The sequence below is a fragment of the Rhinoraja longicauda genome, chromosome 28 (genome assembly GCF_053455715.1).
Source record: "Rhinoraja longicauda isolate Sanriku21f chromosome 28, sRhiLon1.1, whole genome shotgun sequence".
Classification (NCBI taxonomy): Eukaryota; Metazoa; Chordata; class Chondrichthyes; order Rajiformes; family Arhynchobatidae; genus Rhinoraja; species Rhinoraja longicauda.
In genome coordinates this window covers 32,731,014-32,752,078 of record NC_135980.1, presented here as the reverse complement: position 1 = coordinate 32,752,078, position 21,065 = coordinate 32,731,014, and the positions used below count along the sequence as shown (strand labels likewise).

At 44.0% G+C, this 21,065-nt stretch overlaps 1 protein-coding gene across 3 annotated transcripts in view; it reads left to right on the top strand.

Annotated features, from left to right (window-relative positions):
- Positions 1-21,065, top strand: part of chaf1a (chromatin assembly factor 1, subunit A (p150)) — a 64,294-nt gene that overhangs the window by 24,657 nt on the left and 18,572 nt on the right. For all 3 annotated transcript variants that reach the window (XM_078423927.1, XM_078423926.1, XM_078423928.1), the window contains exons 8-13: positions 1,615-1,844; positions 6,523-6,691; positions 15,852-15,929; positions 18,350-18,442; positions 18,969-19,221; positions 20,077-20,603. In XM_078423927.1, the coding sequence (XP_078280053.1) occupies positions 1,615-1,844; positions 6,523-6,691; positions 15,852-15,929; positions 18,350-18,442; positions 18,969-19,221; positions 20,077-20,603 (1,350 nt within the window). The remainder of the gene's footprint in view (positions 1-1,614; positions 1,845-6,522; positions 6,692-15,851; positions 15,930-18,349; positions 18,443-18,968; positions 19,222-20,076; positions 20,604-21,065) is intronic.

The window sequence follows — 21,065 nt, the reverse complement described above, 5'->3', positions numbered from 1 at the left end:
TCTAAACCTATCCTATCTGTGTACCTGTCCAAATGTTTCTAAAATGCTACAATTTGTACCTGCCTCATCTACCTCCTCCAGCTCATTCCATACACCCACCACAGTTTGTGGGGGAAGGGGGGGGGGGAGTCACCCCTCGGGTTGCTATTAAATCTCCTTTACCCCCCCCCCCCCATGCCTTTCACCTACAGTGCATTCAAAAATTATTCAGACCCCTTCACTTTTTCCACATTTTGTTACGTTCCAGCCTTATTTTTAAATGGATAATTTTTTTTAAATCATCAATCCACACACAATACCCCAGAATGAAGAAGCGAAAAAAGGTTTTTAGAAATTTTTGCCAAGTAATTAAAAAGAAATAACTGAAATATCACATTTACGTAAGTATTCAGACCCTTTGCTATGACACTCAAAATTGAGCTTAGGTTCATCCTGTTTCCATTGATTATCCTTGATGTTTCTACAACTTCATTGTTCACCAGTGGTAAATTAAATTGATTGGACATGATTTGGAAAGGCACACACCTGTCTATATAAGGTCCCACGGTTGACAGTGCATGTCAGAGCAAAAACCAAGCCATGAAGACAAAGGAATTGTCCGTAGACCTCCGAGACAGGATTATGTCGAGGCACAGATCTGGGGAAGGGTATAAAACAATTTCTGCAGCATTGCAGGTCCCGAAGAGCACAGTGGTCTCTGTCATTCTTAAATGGAAGAACTTTGAAACCACCAGGACTCTTCATAGAGCTGGCCGCCCGGCCAAACTGAGCAATCGGAGGAGAAGGCCTTGGTCAGGGAGGTGACCAAGAACCCGATGGTCACTCTTGACAGAGCTCCAGAGTTCCTCTGTGAAGATGGGAGAATCTTCCCGAAGGACAACTACATCTGCAGCACTCCACCAATCAGGCCTTTATGGTAGAGTGGCTAGACGGAAGCCACTCAGTAAAAGGCACATGACAGCCGGCTTGGGAGTTTGCCAAAAAGCACCTACTTTCCATGAACCATTTCTCTGCCCAACCGATCAAGATCCTGCTGCAATTTTTGACAACCATCTTCACTATCTACAATAGCATTCAGTTTTGTGTCATCTGCATTCTTGCTAATCTTGCCATGTACGTTCTCATCCAAATAATTGATATAGATGACAAACAGCAATGGGCCCAGCACCAAACCCTGAGGCACTCCACTTGTTACAATCCTCCAGACTGAAAAATAACCTTTCACCATCACCCTCTGCTTCCATCCATTAAGCAATGTTCTAACCATTCAGCTCTCTCTCCTTGGATACCATGCAATCTAATTTGTCCTATTTGTCTTTCATAAAGCATTATTTCTCATCTATGTCAGCCTCTGGGACAGAATTCAATTTATCAGAATGCTTACTGTGACAACATTCTTAATCTGATTCCATTAATTTTGGTTTTGCTTAGACCATTTCTCTCCCTATTTCTAATGATTTTGTGTATTTGATAAGTAGCCATATTTCCTTTAATATTAGAATGAACGGTACATGGAAACTAAATACTCAAACAATAGTAACACCACTGAGGATATTGCCATTGTATGTGTAAACCCATTCTGCACCTGTAACTAGAAGTGCATCTGTTCCACAGACTCTAGCTGGATCCTGTGGGAAGTTTGCTCCTTTTGAAATCAAAGAACACATGTTCCTTGCTCCAACAAGTCGGCTATACTTAGATCAAGAAGTTCTGGAGCGATTAGATGAGTTGCTGGAATATCAGAATTTCAGTTCTAATTACTTCAAAGAAATGCACAACAAGAAGCCCAGAACATCTGGCCCAACAAGCCCCAAAATAAGCATCACCGAATGCAGTTCATGCAGGTAAAAATAAAATTGCCATGTTTTTCATTATTTTGTTTTGGAATAAGTAGGAGACAAGTGAATTAATATGAAGTGTTTTCAAGTTTGCAGATGATACGAAATGAGGTGAAGGGGCAGGTAGTGTCGAGAAAACAGGGATTCTGCAGAAGGACTTGCACAAGTTGGGAGAGTGGGCTAAGAAGTAGTCGAATTAATACAGCATAGCGAAGTGTGGAGTCATGCATTTGGTAGTTGGAATAAAGGTGCAGACTATTTTCTAATGGGGAGATAATTGAGAAATCGGAGATGCAAAGGGACTTGGGAGTGCTGCTGCAGGATTCCCAAAAAGTTCATTTGTAAGTCGAATCGGTAGTTAAGAAGGCAAATGCAATGCTTGCGTTTCTTTTGGGCAGACCAGAATATAAAAACAAGGATGAAATGCTGTGGCTTTGAGACACTTGTCAGACCGCATTTAGGGTATTATGAGCAGTTTTGGGCCACATATCAAAGGAAGGACATGCTTGCATTGAAGAGGATTACGGGTATGATCCCCAGTTTGACTGGTTAAAGTATGATGAGTGTTTGATGGCACTGAGCCTGTACTCGCTGAAGAAGGATGATGGGGGACTTCATTGAAACTTACTGAATAGTGAAAGGCCTGGATAGTGAGTGTGGAGAGGATGTTTCCACGAGTGGGAGATTCTAGGACTAGAGTCCAGAGCCTCGGAATAAAAGGATGTACCCTTAAAAAGGAAAGGAGGAGGAATTTCTACACAGTGGGTGGGGAACCTGGAATTCATTGCCACAAAGGGCTGTGGAGGCCAAATCAATGGATATTTTTAAGGCGGAGATTGACAGATTCTTAATTAGTAAAGGTGTCGGGTTATTGGGAGAAGGCAGGAGGATGGGGTTGAAAGGGAAAGATAGATCAGCCATGATTGAATGGAGGAGTAGACGGTGAGCTGAATGACCTAATTCTGCTCCTTTTGCACGAACTTTTCTCCTTAAACTAAGCTAATCATGAACCCATTGCTCTTAAATACAATTTTTTCCTGAAATACTTGAGCTATTTTTTTAATCAACCTTATCATGTCCTTTTTATTAATTGAATCATCTTTATTTTGTATCCTTTCAACATTTGTTGAAGATGATTTTAAGTGCCAACACTTGTTCATTCCATCATCTTACCAAGATCTCTTGCAAGTCCCTTTAGCCCTTAAAATTAATTTGCTTTGTTTCTTTGTCACTGTTTGCAAATTTCACACTATTTTCAGTTGTATGTCTATCCTTGTGTGCTTAACAGAATCCACTTTTGCGTAATTTACCCGTTGCCTTCTGCAGTTGTACAGGGCCCTAGTGAGACCTCACCTGGAGTACTGTGTGCAGATTTGGTCTCCAAATTTGAGGAAGGATATTCTTGCTATTGAGGGCATGCAGCGTAGGTTTACTAGGTTAATTCCCGGAATGGCGGGACTGTCATATGTTGAAAGACTGGAGCGACTAGGCTTGTATACACTGGAATTTAGAAGGATGAGAGGAGACCTTATCGAAACGTATAAGATTATTAAGGGGTTGGACACGTTAGAGGCAGGAAACATGTTCCCAATGTTGGTGGAGTCCTGAACAAGGGGCCACAGTTTAAGAATAAGGGGTAGGCCATTTAGAACTGAGATGAGGAAAAACTTTTTCAGTCAGAGAGTTGTGAATCTGGAATTCTCTACCTCAGAAGGCATTGGAGGCCAATTCTCTGAATGCATTCAAGAGAGAGCTAGATAGAGCTCTTAAGGATAGCGCAGGGGGTATGGGGAGAAGGCAGGAACGGGGTACTGATTGAGAATGATCAGCCATGATCACATTGAATGGCGGTGCTGGCTCAAAGGGCCGAATGGCCTCCTCCACCTATTGTCTATTGCCTGATTCAAAAAAAGAGGCGGCACGGTGGCGCAATGGTAAAGTTGATGCCTCACAGCGCTTTCAGCGCCAGTGACCCGGGTTTGATCCCGATTACTGGTGCTGTCTGTACGGAGTTTGTACGTTCTCCCGTGACCGTGTGGGTTTTCTCCGAGATCTTTGATTTTCTCCCACACTCCAAAGACGTACAGGTTTGTAGATTAATTGGCTTGGTATAAATGTAAATTGTCCTTGGTGTGTGTGGAATAGTGTTAATGTGGTCATAAGTGATAGGAGCTGAATTAGGCCATTCGGCCCATCGTCACTGCCATTCAATCAAGGCTGATCTGCCTCTCCCTCCTAACCCTATTCTCCTGACTTTTCCCCATAACCCCTGAGACCCGCACTAATCAAGAATCTATCTATCTATGCCTTTAAAATATCCATTGATTTGGCCTCCCCCAAACTTCTGGGGCAAAGAATTCCACAGATTCACCACCCTCTGACAAAATAGATTTCTCCTTCCTAAAGGAAAGTCCTTTAATTCTGAGGCTATGACCTCTAGTTCTAGACTGTCCCACGAGTGGAAACATCCTCTCTACATCCACTCTATCGAAGCCTTTCACTATTCTGTATGTTTCAATGAGGTCCCCCTTCATTCTTCTAAACTCCAGCGAGTACAAGCTCAGTGCCGACAAACACTCATCATATGTTAACCCACTCATTCCTGGGATAATTCTTGTAAAGCTCCTCTGGACCCTCCTTCCTCAACTATGGTGCCCAAAATTGCTTACAATACTCCAAATGTGGCCTGACCAGCACCTTACAGGGGATGTGCAAGGATCGTTAGTCGGCCCGGACTTGGTGGGCTGAAGGACCTGTTATCGCGCTGTATCTCTAAATTAAACTAAACTACACCAGTATATCTTTACTTGTATATCAGTATGTTGTATTCCCTCCATCTCTAGAGCTTTACAACTTCTCTGCCAAAAATAAACTGCAGACCCATGATTTCAATTTTTCTAATATCTTTACCAAATTTGTCCCAGACTGGGGGGGGGGGGATGATTAACAGATGGGTAGATAGAGCCCAATCAACAAATACTTATTCTGAGAGACATGATGGGAATTGGCTTGTTCCAGACTTTTATGGTGTTATTTGTTACATAATTCTGAAATTATTCACAAAGTATTGTTTTTGTTTGGTACATAAAAGTCACAGTTAATGTCAGATAATTTTGGTTTAATGTGCATATTGAAAATCATCCCTAGTTACATGTGGAATTTGGTGTAAAAGTAATAAGAAGGAACTGCAAATGCTGATTTACACCAAAGATAAACACAAAAGGTAGCTTGAGTGACAGCGGGTCAGGCCAGGCAGCATCTCTGGAGAAATGTGGAGGAAGGAACTGCAGATGCTGGTTTACACCAAAGATAGATTCAAAATGCTGGAGTAACTCAGCAGGACAGGCAACATCTCTGGATGGAAAAAAGAAGTCTGAAGAAGGGTCTCGTCTCGAAGCCTCGCCCATTTCTTCTTTCCAGAGTTGCTGCCTGTCCCGCTGAGTTACTCCAGCATTTTGTGTCTTTTCAGCATCTCTGTAAAAAATGGATTGGTGACGTTTTAAGTCAGGGCCCTTCCTCCGATTGCTTATAGGGGAATCTGGAAGCTGGAAAAGACCAGCTGGCAACAGATGACCTCGGGCATTGGTGTTCCCTGATACACCAATTTGTTGGCTTGGGCACTGTGATCCCAAGAGGGCTGCATTGCTGCAAACTGTGGAACTGGTGAGCCAACGTTTAGTGGAAGCAGGGAGACCAAAGGAAGGAAGTGTTTTGTTTGTTGAAGTCACCTAATTAGTAAATTAGGGCGGTACAGTGGCACAGCAGTAGAGTTGCTGTCTTACAGCGCCAGAGACCTGGGTTTGAATTCAGATTACGGGTGCATTCTGATTGAGAATGATCAGCCATGATCACATTGAATGGTGGTGCTGGCTCGAAGGGCTGAATGGCTTACTCGTGCATCTATTGTCTATTGCTGTCTGTACGGAGTTTGTCCGTTCTCCCCGTGATCTGCGTGGGTTTTCTCTTGGTGCTCCGGCTTCCCCTCACACCCCAAAGACGTACAGGTTTGTTGGGTTAGGGTTCGGTGAAATTGTAAATTGTCCTGTGTGTGTGTGTGTGTGTAGGATCGTGTTAGTGTGCGAGGGTCGCTACTTCCGCACTGTATAACTAAACTAAACGAAACTAGAGAATTCAACGTTCATATCACTGGGTTGTAAGCTACCCAAGCAAAATAGGAGGTGCTGCTGCTCCAATTTGCGTGCGGCCTTACTCTGGCAATTGAGGAGGCCCAGGACAGAGAGGACAGTTTAAGAATCGGAAGGGGAATTAAAATGATTAGCAACCAATGGATCCAGCAGACCTTGGTGGACCAACTCCAAGTGTTCTGCGAGGCGGTCAAAACTGTAAACTTAAGTATAATGCTAAGATGATGATAACGTTATTAATCGCTGTTACAACTGTGTATAGAAACATAGAAAAAATAGGTGCAAGAGTGGTGCATTCGACCGTTTCGAGCCAGCACCACCAATTAATATGATCATGGCTGATCATCTAAAACCCCGTTCCTGCTTTTTCCCCATATCTCTTGATTCGTTTAGCCCTGAGCTAAATCTAACTCTTAACTCTTGAAAATGGGCAAGGTTTAGGGTTGCAATGAATAATTAGCATCTGAACAAATCTGCCATTGACATAATCTACATTCATGTCCAAATTGGTGTTAATTTTGCATTATCTTTTTAAACAGTGATGTGATTGTGATAGACACTAATTCAAGTAGTGGAATCATTGATAGGAAGAAATTGTGCAGGATGAAGCTGCTGCAGTTTCGTGAAAATCATCGTCCTGCCTATTGGGGCAGTTGGCAGAAGAAGAGTTCAAAGGTGAATCCCAGGAATCCTTTTGCTAAAGATGAGGTAAGGAAGATGGTGCGATAAATGAAATAATACAGCATAATTGGAGACTTCTCCTGCAATTTCCAACCTTTAAGCCTTTGAAGATAATGCCACACACTTGAAAGTTGCCTATTTGCATTCATTGAATGGTTAATTCTGCTAGAAATAACATATCAGTTGTAATAATAACAATGAATGATTGCAGCCTTGCCACGTTCCAGATGAACATGTAAAGCAGTGTTCACTGACAGTGAGTGGCTTGTTATTGAAGACCAACTGTTCATGATAATGATCAAGGATAAAAAGCTATTTGATACTTGTAGTCTCCTAGCAGTCAACAAGAAGTGACGAGAAACTGTGGACACATCAGGACCGGTGCACAGAAGAAAAGCGGCAGCTAGATTACATCATGGTGCGACGCAAATGGTACAACAGTGTCATTGACGCTGAAGCGTACAGCACTTTTGAGACCATGAGCTCGGATCACCGAGTGGTAACAATGCGAGTGATGCTTAGCCTGAGGCAGCCTAAATCTACAGGCCCCAAGGAAAAGGTAGACTGGAAGTTGTTTTCCTCTCGACCAGCTATACTGGCCCAATACACAGTAGAGGTGGTGAACCGCTTCCAGATGCTGGAGGAGGAGAAACGAGAAGAGGAGGAGGTGGGAGAGGGGAGGAGCTGAGGCGAGGGAAAATGTTGCGGCTCACTACGAACGATTCATAGAGGCCAACTCTGAAGTAATGAAGAATCTACCCAAAGTGAAGTGTGTGAAGAGAAGTCGCAACTCTGAGCACCCGGAAGTTATAGGCAACAGGTGCAGGAGTAGGCCATTCAGCCCTTCGAGCCAGCACCGCCATTCAATATGATCATGGCTGATCATTCACGATCAGTACCCCGTTCCTGCCTTCTCCCCATACCCCCTGACTCCGCTATCATTAAGAGCTCTATCTAGCTCCCTCTTGAATGCATCCAAAGAATTGGCCTCCATTGCCTTTTGAGGCAGAGAATTCCACAGATTTACAATTCTGAATGAAAAAGTTTTCCCTCATCTCCGTTCTAAATGGCCTACCCCTTATTCTTAAACTGTGACCCCTGGTTCTGGACTTCCCCAATATTGGGAACATGTTTCTTGCCTCTAACTTGTCCAATTCCTTAATAATCTTCTGTTTCAATAAGATCCCCTCTCATCCTTCTAAATTCCAGTGTATACAAGCCTAGTCGCTCCAGTCTTTCAACATACGGCAGTCCCGCCATTCCGGAAATTAACCTAGTGAACCTACGCGGCACTCTCTCAATAGCAAGAATGTCCTTCCTCAAATTTGGAGACCAAAACTGCACACAGTACTCCAGGTGCGGTCTCACTAGGGCCCTGTACAACTGCCGAAGGACCTCTTTGCTCCTATACTCAGCTCCTCTTGTCATAAAGGTCAACATGCCATTAGCTTTATTTGCTGCCTGCTGTACCTGCATGCTTACTTTAACTGACTGATGAACAAGGACACCCAGATCTATTTTTGTACTTCCCCATTTCCTAACTTGACACCATTCAGATAATAATCTGCCTTCCTGTTCTTACCACCAAAGTGGATAACCTCGCATTTATTATCATTAAACTTCATCTGCCCACTCGCACAACCTGTCCAATTCACCCTGCATCCTCGTAGCATCCTCCTCACACTTCACACTGCCACCCAGCTTTGTCATCTGCAAATTTGATAATGTTACTTTTAACCCCTTCATCTAAGTCATTAATGTATATTGTAAATAGCAGCACCGAGCCTTGCGGTACCCCACTAGTCACTGCCTGCCATTCTGAAAGGGACCTGTTAATCCCTACTTTTTGTTTCCTGTCTGCCAACCAATTTTCTATCCATGTCAGCACCCTACCCCCAATGCCATGTGCTCTAATCTTGCCCACTAATCTCCTATGTGAGACCTTATCAAAGTCTTTCTGAAAGTCTTGGTACACTACATCCACTGGCTCTCCTTTGTCCATTTTCCTAGTTACATCCTCAAAAAATTCCAGAAGAAAAGTCAAGCATGATTTTCCCTTCGTAAATCCATGCTGACACGGAACAATCCTGTTATTGCTATCCAAATGTTCCGCAATTTCTTCTTTTATAATTCACTCCAGCGTCTTCCCCACCACTGATGTCAGGCTAACTGGTCTATAATTTCCTGTTTTCTCTCCCTCCTTTCTTAAAAAGTGGGATAACATTAGCTACCCTCCAATCCACAGGAACTGATCCTGAATCTATAGAACATTGGAAAATGATCACCAATGCGTCCACGATTTCTAGAGCCACTTCCTTAAGTACCCTGGGATACAGACCATCAGGCCCTGGGGATTTATTAGCCTTCAGTCCCATCAATCTACCCAACACCATTTCCTGCCTAATGTGAATTTCCTTCAGTTGCTCCATTACCCTAGGACCTCTGTCCACTAGTACACTTGGGAGATTGTTTGTGTCTTCCTTAGTGAAGACAGATCCAAAGTACCTGTTCAAATCATCTGCCATTTCCTTGTTCCCCATAATAAATTCACCTGCTTCTGTCTTCAAGGGACCCACATTTGTCTTAACTATTTTTTTTTCCTCTTCTCATACCTAAAGAGCTTTTACTATCCTCCTTTATATTCTTGGCTTACTTACCTTCGTACCTCATCCTTTCTCCCCGTATTGCGTTTTTAGTTATTTTCAGTTGCTCTTTAAAAGAGTCTCAATCCTCTGGCTTCCCGCTCATCTTTGCTATGTTATACTTCTCTTTTATTTTTATACTGTCCTTGACTTCCCTTGTCAGCCACGGTTGCCTCTTACTCCCCTTAGAAATTTTCTTTATCTTAGGAATGAACTGATCCTGCACCTTCGGTATTATTCCCAGAAATACCTGCCATTGTTGTTCTACCGTCTTCCCTGCTAGGGTCTCTTTCCAGTCAACTCTGGCCAGCTCGATTTATTCACAAAATGCTGGAGTAACTCAGCAGGTCAGGCAGCATCTCGGGAGAGAAGGAATGGGTGACGTTTTGGGTCGAGACCCTTCTTCAGTCTGATGTCAGGGGGGCGCGACAAAGGAAGGATATAGGTGGAGACAGGAAGATAGAGGGAGATCTGGGAAGGAGGAGGGGAAGGGAGGGACAGAGGAACTATCTAAAGTTGGAGAAGTCGATGTTAAGATGGAGAAGACTCTGGCCAGCTCCTCTCTCATGCCTCCATAGTCCCCCTTGCTCAACTGCAATACTGACACTAGCGATTTTCCCTTCTCCCTCTCAATTTGTAGATTAAAACTTATCATATTATGATCACTACCTCCTAATGGCTCTTTTACCTTGAGTTCCCTTATCAAATCCAGTTCATTACACAACACTAAATCCAGAATTGCCTTCTCCCTGGTAGGCTCCAGTACAAGCTGCTCTTAAGAATCCATCTCAGAGGCACTCCACAAACTCCCTTTCTTGGGGTCCATTACCAACCTGATTTTCCCAGTCTACCTGCACGTTGAAGTCTCCCATAACCACTGTAGCATTACCTTTGCGACATGCCAATTTTAACTCCTGATTCAACTTGCACCCTGTATCCAGGCTACTGTTTGGGGGCCTGTAGATAACCCCCATTATTCCCCCCCCCCCCCCCCCCCCCCCCCCCCCCCCCCCCGACTCCATCAAATCGATAACAGGCAGTCTTGGAAGCCTATCCTGCCTAGTCAAACCGCATGTCAAAAACCTCGGCGTGATATTTGACTCTGCATTAAAGTTTGACAAGCAAGTCAACGCTGTGGTAAAAGCCAGCTTCTTCCAACTTCGTACCATAGGTAAAATCAAACCTTTCCTCCAATCCTCCCGCCTAGACTACTGCAACTCCCTATACACTGGGATCAGCCAATCATCCCTGTCCCGCCTGCAACTGGTCCAAAACGCCGCAGCGAGACTCCTGACGGGTACCCGTAAAAGGGACCACATCACGCCGATTCTGGCCTCTCTCCACTGGCTCCATGTACGGTACAGAATCAACTTCAAGCTCCTCCTATTCACATATTAAGCCCTAAATGGACATTACCCCCCCTACATCAAAAATCTTCTAACCCACCTCTCTAACTCCAGGTCCCTCAGGTCGGCCGACTTGGGGCTACTCACTATCCCGCGGTCTAGGCTTAAGCTCAGGGGTGACCGCGCTTTTGCGGTTGCAGCTCCTAGACTGTGGAACAGCATCCCTCTCCCCATCAGAACTGCCCCCTCCATCGACTCCTTTAAGTCCAAGCTCAAAACCTATTTCTACTCCCTAGCGTTTGAGGACCATTGAGGAGGCACTGTGAACTGTTTTGTATGTGCTGTTATGTTTGCGTGCTACTGTATGTTTCATTTTTTCCTTAGTACCCAATCAGATGTACAGCACTTTGGTCAACGTGGGTTGTTTTTAAATGTGCTATACAAATAAAATTGAATTGACTTGACTTGACATTATGGTCCTTTTACCCTTACAATTCCTCAGTTCTGTCCATACTGATTCTACATCTCCTGATTCTATGTCACCCCTTGCAAGGGACTGAATATCATTCTTTACCAACAGAGCGACCCCACCCCCTCTGCCCACCTATCTGTCTTTTCGATGGGTTGTATATCCCTGAATATTCAGCTCCCAGCCCTGGTCCTCTTGCAGCCATGTCTCTGTAATTCCCACAACATCATACTTGCCAATATAACAACAGAGCTTTATTTGTCGTTCGGCACCGAAGTACCGAACAAAACTACATAGCAGTCATAGAAAAAAAGAACACAAGACACATAACCCCAACACAAACGTCCATCACAGTGACTCCAAACATCCCCTCACTGTGATGGAGGCAACAAAACTTCCACTCTCTTCCCCACGCCCACGGACAGACAGCTCGTCCCCGACCGACCCGCACAGTCCCCGCACCGGGTGCTGAAACGTCCCGCGGCCGAACCGGGCGATGAAAGACCCGCGACCAAGCCTTGCGCAGCTAAGTCCAGTGGCCGAGCCGCACCGGGCGATGTAAAGTCCCGTGGTCGAGCCGCACCAGCGATGTTAAGTCCCGTGGCCGAGCCGCACCGGGCGATGTTAAGTCCCGCAGTCGAGCCGCACCAGCGATGAAAAGACCCGCAGCCGAGCTGCACCGGGCACTGTTAAGTCCCGCAGTCGAGTCGCACCAGCGATGTAAAGTCCCGCGGCCGAGCTGCACCGGGCACTGTTAAGTCCGGGCACTGATAACATCCCTCCAGAGTTGTTGAAAAACTGTTAGCTCGACGACATTATGCTCAAATTCTGCAACACTGCGCTAATGACGAATATGACAAGCCAACACAATGGTCACAATCCAACATCATCCCCGTCCCCAAATCGGGGAGATTGAACAAGACTGACAACTATCGTGGCATCAGCCTGACATGTGTCTTGGCCAAGGTCTACAGCTGCTTGATTCTCAACCAGATTAGGGCTGCTATCGACCTGAAGCTATGTTCAGAACGGTGTTAGAGAGAAGAGTAACACGGTCACACATGATCCTTGCCCTCCGAAGAGTCATTGAGGAGGTTGTGGCGAGACGAAAAGCCTGAAATAAAGACGAGGAGCCATGTATTTCGGGAGGGATTTAATCGTGGTGTTCTCTAGACCAGTCGAGTCTGCCAGAGAGAGATCACCCCTAAAATCCCGTCCTTTATCCCCGTAGCTAAGGGTCGCACACCTGGACTGGTCCATCCCCCTTCTGAGGGGTTCGGTAGTGGTATGGCCCGACCCTTGGGAGCCGCCACAGAACCAGAGGCACGAAACGCACTGGCGGTCGCACAACCCGAATGGTTCGCTTACGAAAATCGGCCAACAGAGGGACAGGTGGAGGGATCCGCAAAGGGGGGCGACCTCGCGGCCGAGGCTGGGCAACCCGCACCGACCGGTTGGTCAATGTCCAAATGCATCGGCTTTAAGCGGTCAATTGACACAGCCTCCAGCCGGCCCCCCATGTCCAAGACAAAGGTTATCTGCCCGTGCTGTAGCACTCGGTACGGGCCCTCATATGGCCTCTGGAGCGGCGTCCGGTGGGCGTCACGATGCAGGAACACGTAGGCGCAGTCCCGGAGAGCCGATGGCACGTGCGGGCGGAATGTCCCATGGCGGGACGTCGGCACGGGTGTGAGCTTGCCAACTCGCTCGCGAAGGCGCTGTAGGGTGGATGAGGGCGGTTCCTGCTGCCCCGGCGACGAGGACACGAACTCCCCGGACACCGTGAGCGGCGACCCGTACACGAGCTCTGCTGAAGATGAGGCCAGGTCCTCCTTAGGCGCAGTCCGGATGCCCAGCAAGACCCATGGTAGTGCGTCCATCCAGTCCGGGCCGGAGAGTCGCGCCTTCATTGCTGCCTTCAGCTGCCGGTGGAACCTCTCCACCAGGCCGTTTGCCTGCGGGTGATAAGCCGTGGTGTGGTGCAGCCGCGGCTCCCAAGGGTCGGGCCATACCACTACCGAACCCCTCGGCACGGGGATGGACCAGTCCAGGGGAGCAGCCCTTAGCTGCGGGGATAAAGGACGGGATTTTAGGCGCGATCTCTCTCTGGCAGACTTGGCAGAACACCACGATTAAATCCCTCCCGAAATAACTGGCTCCTTGTCTTTATTTCGGGCTTTTCGATGCGCCACAAGGTGAAGAATAACAACCTGCCGGCCATCCTAACCTTCATTGATTTCAAGAAGGTGTTTGACTCGATTCATTGATGCAAAATGATGAGGATTTTGAAGGCTTATGGTTTCCTTCCTCGGCTCCTGCGAGCCATTGAGGATATGCACTGGGGCACCACAGCCAAGGTTGTCACCCCAGATGACGAGATCAAAGTGTTTGAAATCCTCGCGGGAGTCTTACAGTGAGACACGCTGGCACCCTTTCTCTTTGTCATTGTCCTTGATTGTGCAATGAGGCAGGCGCTCAAGGAACACGAGGACCTCGGCTTCACAATCACCCCAAGGCGTTTGAGAAGAATCAAGTCATTCAACTTGTCAGACCTCGACTTCGCTGATGACATCGTCCTGCTGTCAGACCAAATTGGGGAGGCACAAGAGCTGCTCGGCAGGGTCGAGACGGAATGCGAGAAAGTGGGCCTCCACCTCAATGCCAAGAAGACGGAGTACATGGCATTCAACAGTGGTGACCACGAGCCTCTTAAACCAGTGGCGATGCATCTCTCAAGAAAGTGGAGGACTTCAAGCACCTGGGAGCGAGGGTGCAGAGCTCGGAGAATGGCATCAATGTCCGGAAAGCGCTCGCATGGAAAGCACTCAATAACATTGGGAAAATCTGGACGTCTCGGATGTCTAAGGGTCTCAAACTGAGATTCTTCCATGCAACTGTAGAGACAATATTATTGTATGGGTGTGAGGCATGAACTCTCACTCGAGCACTGTCCAAGTCTCTCGATGGTATCTACACCCGAATGCTCAGAAAAGTTCAAAGTGTCAGTTGGATGGACCATACCACCAGCGTCCAGCTCCATGGGGAGATTCCACCTCTGACGAGGTCAGGTCAAGAAGGATGAGGCTCACTGGTCATTGCCGCCTCCATTCAGAAATACGAGTAAACAAGGTTGTGCTGTGGGAACCCACCCATGGAAGACGGAACCCGGGACCACCAAACAAGACGATGCTGAAGACGTTGATGGAAGACACATATGTAGAGACAAGGAGGAGCTTGCCAGCTGTATGGAGGACAGAGATATGTGGTGCGTCTGTCACCATGCCCATCAGAAACCAGCACCACTGCGTCGCTGATGCTTTCAACAATTTTAATTAATTAATTAAATACTTGAAATAAAACATTTGGGCATTTGAAGCTAAACGGACCATTTCTGGGCTTTTCAGGTTATGGAAATTCACACTGCACACAAATTTTGAGATGAATAAAATTGCTCTTGCGGAATTTGTGAGCAATCAATATAAAATGCGAAACAATTTTCTCTTGACAATTGTGTTTTGAAGAAAAGGGTTTTGGAAGTTATCAGGAAAAGTCCTGGAATTTCATGGTTCGTGGGACAAAGGTGGTGTATTGGGGTGGAGGGGACCTGCAGTAGCCATGGTCAGATCCTTGAAGTAATCCCTACACTTTTACTCCAATTAGTAACAGTCATAAAGCGTGGAAACAGGTCCATTGGACCACCTTGCCCATGCTGACCAATGTGCCCCATTTACGCTCGTCCCACTTGCCTGCATTTGGCCCATATCTTTCCAAACCTGTCCTATCCATGTAGCTGTCCAAATGTTTTTTAAACGGTGCAATTATACCTGCCTCAACTTTCTCCTCTTACATATAACCCTTTGTGGGGTTTTTTAAGTTGCCCTTCAGGTCCCTTTCATTATGGCTAAATCTTTCCCCCTTCACCTGAAACCTATGTCGTCTGGTTCTCAATTTCCCCTACTCTGGATAAAAGGATGTGCATTTGCCCTATCCCTCGTATAATCTTATATCTATCTATATACTAAAACTCTCGTTTGTTTGTTTGTTCCTGAACTACTGCCAAAACGGTATACGATCACGCGACAATTTTAGGCCCACCTTACTCACTGTCATCCCTTTGGTGCTAATGGAAGAAGTTTAATTGAAATCGGTGTTATATTTTTAGCGTTATTCACATTTTAAAGTTTAAATCTATCTCCGAGGGAGAAGGGAGGTTGAGGGAGATGGAGTGCGGTTGGCGAGGGGGAGGGGAGATGGAGGGAGGTGAGTGGGGGAGGAGAGGGTGCTGCACCAATGCAGGAGAGGTTTGGGCCCAACTTGGTCTAGTGTATATATATATATTACTAAAACGCTCATCTTGTTTGTATATATATTTGTTTGTTCCCGAAATACAGCCCAAATCTGAATTGTGTTATGATGTGCTGTGAATATGATTAGTCTTTCTGAAAGCAAACAAAATGAGTTGTTTTGCTAATATGGAATTCAAAGAATACTTTGACAGATTCTTTCTTGATGTAATATTACAATGTAATGTAATAATGGAAAATTGTTAATGAAGAAACAAATGTTACTTGGTTCTGCTTTAAATCAATAGTGAAAAACATTTGTATTTTATTGATATAACATGGGAGTTGATATTGCAATATAATTATTTGCCGGTATCAAAATTGAAGTTTGAAGCATTTAAAACTATTTTTTAAACCAGAGTGAATTTTAATTTGTTCTTTCAACAGTTACTGGATTATGAAGTGGACAGTGATGAAGAGTGGGAGGAAGAAGAACCTGGAGAATCTCTCTCCCACAGTGAAGGAGTTAGTACTGACTTTTGAGTGTCATTTGAAGATATCTTGCATAATATATTCATTAATATTTACTCACACTCTACTTTTTTGTATTTGGAATAATTATGTCCTGATGGAACAATTTTATACGTGTTTTACCATTTCATATCTCTGAAATTCAATTCTCTGAATACATTCAAGAGAGAGCTAGATAGAGCTCTTAAGGATAGCGGAGTCAGGGGGTATGGGGAGAAAGCAGGAACGGGGTACTGATTGAGAATGATCAGCCATGATCACATTGAATGGCGGTGCTGGCTCGAAGGGCCGAATGGCCTACTCTTGCACCTATTGTCTATATCAGTGGATCATAGAAATTGCACCCAATTGTCTTCCTGGGCAAGAGAACTGTTCTGGGTCATGCAACGGTTCAGAAAAATATATGTAACTTGGAGTTTCCTTGTGTCTAATTTAGATTGTATTCTCTGGAACGTTAGAGGTTGAGGGGAGACCTGATGGAAGTATATAAAATTGAGAGGTATCAATAGAGTAGACGGTCAAAGGGTGGAAATTACAGTCTGCAGGTCGTTATTATAAGGTGAGAGGGGGAATGTTTAAGCAAGGAAATTATTGTTTGCATGGAGTGGTAAGTTCCTGGACTGCGTTGCCAGGGGTGACGGTGAATGCAGATGCGATAGTAGTGTTTCAGACTCTTAGGCACACGGATATGCAGGCATTGGAGGGATACGGATCATGTGTTGGCAGAGGAGATTGGGTTTTTCTTGGTATCATGTTTGGCACAGTTATTGTAGGCTGAAGGGCCTGTTCAGTGCTATACTGTTCCATATATATATATATGAATTGGAAAACACTGCCCACTAAGATTGCAAACATTGCACTGATAGGTTGATTACCACAGATTAGTACAGATCTTTGTTAGAATTACTTATGGTATAGATATGAACTACAGATTGAAACATGCCACACCAAGGGAGTTGCTTTTCCATGGAATGTTGGACTAGAGTTTGAATCTGTACCAGTTGCTTTAGGTGATAAGAAAAGTCAGAAGCTAGTCAATCTCTTAATAAGGATCCAGTAAATCAAAAACAAACTATCCTGGTTTCGCCAAATTAAACTTGCAGCTCAATCAACTGATTACCATTGTTGCCAGAAGAAAGTAATGGTGAAGTAGTCTTAATTTTTATTCTTGGCTTTCACGGACCTGTTTACACAAGACAGTTTTCCTTTCCTTTATTGTAGTGAGCCAAATCTTCATTAAGTAACAAATCAAAGACTCCCTTCAGTTTAGTGGGTGGTCATTCATGGGGAAAGACCTGTATAATTTTCTACAATACTTTGAATAAAACTGGCACAAAAGCAGAGGTCCAACTTGAGAAATTTGCAAATCTTTTTAAATAAAATCTGCAGATGGGCGGCACGGTAGCGCAGCGGTAGAGTTGCTGCTTTACAGCGAATGCAGCGCCGGAGACTCGGGTTCGATCCTGACTACGGGTGCTGCACTGTAAGGAGTTTGTACGTTCTCCCCGTGACCTGCGTGGGTTTACTCCGAGATCTTCGGTTTCCTCCCACACTCCAAAGACGTACAGGTATGTAGGTTAATTGGCTGGGTAAATGTAAAAAAAAAAAATTGTCCCTAGTGGGTGTAGGATAGTGTTAATGTACGGGGATCACTGGGCGGCACGGACTTGGAGGGCCGAAAAGGCCTGTTTCCGGCTGTATATATATGATATGATATGATATGAGATGCTGTAAATCTGAAGTTTAAACAAAAATGGTGCAAATACCCAGTCTTTTGGGTTGATGACCTATCCTCCGAACTGCAAGCAGTCTGAAACTTGAATTCTGTTTCTTACTCTCTGTTTTCTGCACTGCAGAGTATTTCCAACGTTTATTTTTTGTTTTACATTAACATTTCATAACTGATGTAATTTGATATGTTTTACACTTGTTCTATCCTCATTATATTCTAAATGTTTCATAACTGATTTATGTTATGTTTATATTATGTTTAATATTATGTTAATATTTATGTTATGTTTATGTTAATATTTATGTTATAAATATTTCATAGCTGATATAATTTGATATGTTTTACACTTGTTCTATCCTCATTATATTCTAAAAAGAGGCAGATGATCGTGCTTTTAATGGAATTGTAAATCTGGCTGGTTAAGATAACTAAGCTGCGAAAGGGGAGTATTCCTAGAAAAAGAAACATAATTGCAACAGCTAAAAACTGAAGTGGAACATGTTTCCCTGTTCACTGGGAACATTTGATTGAGAGTGCAGCATCATCAGAGTGGCTATGATATGTAATTTTCCATTTTCTTGCTGGTATATTGAATTTTTTTGTGATCTAGGGCATTGGAATAAATGTGATCCGATGCAAATCATTTTGTGCTTAACGAGTTTTTATTTTTTCCTTTGTTTAGGATGATGATGATGAGGGAGATGATGAAGATGATGATGATGGATTTTTTGTTCCCCATGGCTATTTGTCTGAAGGAGAAGGCGCGCCCGATGAGGTATGGCTTCATCAGCAGAGGCTACCAAGCCTGCTGTTAATAACATCTCTATGATTACATGAATAAAGGGCAAGTAATGCAGCAAGTTATTAAATAGTTTTAATTTCTAGTTTGTGCTCAACATTGATCTAAGCTGAAGCAGAATTTAAATTTAGTACACAATGGTGAAAGAGGGAACTTGAATGCAATGATTGCATATCAAAGGAACATAATAGAAACTTGATGGCGAGATTGGCTTGTGTTGTGTTCCAAGTGTGGTCAATGATTGTGTAAATAATCGCCAGGGTGAGATACACGTGAATTGCCTATGCAAACCAAACCCTTTGCTTTCCCCTACCCTACTCCCAAAGTAAGTACTTGAAGAAAATTAGATGCAGTGCAAGGTTCTTCACTGGCTTGCCATACCGTCCGATTGGGGGAAATTAACAACTATAAGCAGATGTTAATATTTTGATGAATACTACTTAAATCATAATCCTTTAAAGAAAGATCAGGTTATTTTGTGTTTAACTTTTGATTTGTCCAGGAGTGTGAAAATCCCGAAAAACAGAAAATCCGTCAGCGAATGAAGGCAAAAGAATGGGACGAATTGATGAAAGGAAAGAAATTTCAAGTGCTGCAGCCCACCCTGCTTGGATGTGTTTGGGAGATTGACAGTGGCGTGGTGCACAACTCCACCATGAAGACTCTTCAACAGTTTTCAATTCACATGTTTGAAAACCAGGCTGAAGATGAACAACTGCAGGGAATGTACAATGGGAAATTAAAAAAAGAACAAAGTAAGGATCCCTCAATCAATCTAGAATTCTGAATGCAAAGCACTGTCACCTTTTCAATTGAAATTGTGTAGCAATTGTTAAATTCCTTAGCATGAATGAATTTAAATGTATACCACTTTAATGGCCTGCTTCTATGACAATTAGATTGTTGGCAATCAGTTTGTCAAATTACCAAAGTTTTATCAGTTTACATCAACTGTTCGTAAAAAAAAAATTTTTTAAATCATTCCAGGAATTCTTCAGCATGCCCAAATATAATATGGAGAGGCATTAATGACCACATCTTACAACAAAAAAAAACACTTGCATCATTTCTGCCCTAAAATTCTGAGAGCAAAGTATCAAAAGTTGTCATGATGCATGATGGGTTGATTTGTTTTTAGTGATAAGCTTAGTTCAGTCAACTGGGGTAACAGGAAACTCTTGCTCTTCAAAGAATATAGTCTTTTGCAACTAAGTCCTGTTGAAGCTGTAGCCTAGTGATGTCTGCAAAACAGCATCTCAGAATGTACCAGTCTCTTTACTGCACTAAAACGTCAGCCTCGCTATTATGTACACTTGGCTGAAGTTGTGTCTGTCTGGCACCTTGGATTTCGGTAAGAGTACTTTGAGTTATGTTGACATTGTCCAAACTTTCCAGTTTTTTGCTTTACATTTGAGATCTAAACTTCTGCTCGCTGAGAAAATATTTGAAATGTTAATGCATTTGGAACAAATCCCTGATATCTCCCTTGCAAGTCACCATAAGAATATAGTTAATTTTGTTATGCACATTTGATGGCTGAGTAAAATCAAATCACAGATATTTCCTTGTTTACTATAAAATTATTAATGTGTATATGTTCTTTTGTTCAGTATTAATGAGCCTGCTTCCACTACTTCATGGAAATGTGAATGGAAGAAAAGCCATTATTAAGGAGTTTCAGGAGTGGTACAAAAATAAACCACCTGCAGATGTGCCAGCACTTCCTCCTTCTGATTCATCAAGTCCTCCAGGCTCTGATGCCTCCAGACCCGAGACTCCCACGGTGGATGAGGATGTGTCCATCCCATCCAAGGCAAAATTGCAACGACTTATTACGGAAAACGGAGTATATGAGAAAAGAATGGCATTCAGACTGAAGTGCTGGTATGTACATGAAGAGGTGCTGAGAAAGTTTAAGATGGAAAACCTTCCTGTTCCAGGACAATGGAATTACCTCACACAAGTCCAGTCTACAGTCAAGGAAGAGAGTGCCATTACAACAGGATGTGGACAGAATACTCCTAGTTTGGTGAGGACCACAACACAATGCACACCTGGTTCAGGAAAACGAAAGCCAGCTGGAAGTATGTCCATAAAAAAGTTCATGCAGAAGTGTGTAGACACTGAAGCTGATCAGGTGAGAGATTGGCCCATTAGTGAATTACATTTATATTGCCATTTTTTTCTCCCTGAAAAATGTACCTTTCTTCACTGCTATCATTTGGGAGTGTTTAGCAACCAGGAAATCGCGTAGGCTGAGGTGAACTTTATCTCCCCCACCCGTTCCCACACTAACCTTTCTGTCTAGGGCCTTCTCCACCGTCAGAGTGAGGCCCAACGTGTATTGGAGGAACAGCACCTCGTATTTCGCTTGGGCAGTGTACAACCCGGTGATAGGAATATTGATTTCTCTAACTTCATATGGCCCGTATCCCTATAAACCCTTCCTATTTTGTCTGCTGTCCAAATATATTTTAAACATTATAATTATGCCTGCCTCCACCGCTACCTCTGTTACTTGCAGATTATGAATTGATACAACACTGGTGGAAACATCCAGTGAATTGGCCTCCACCGCCTTCTGTGGCAATGAATTCCA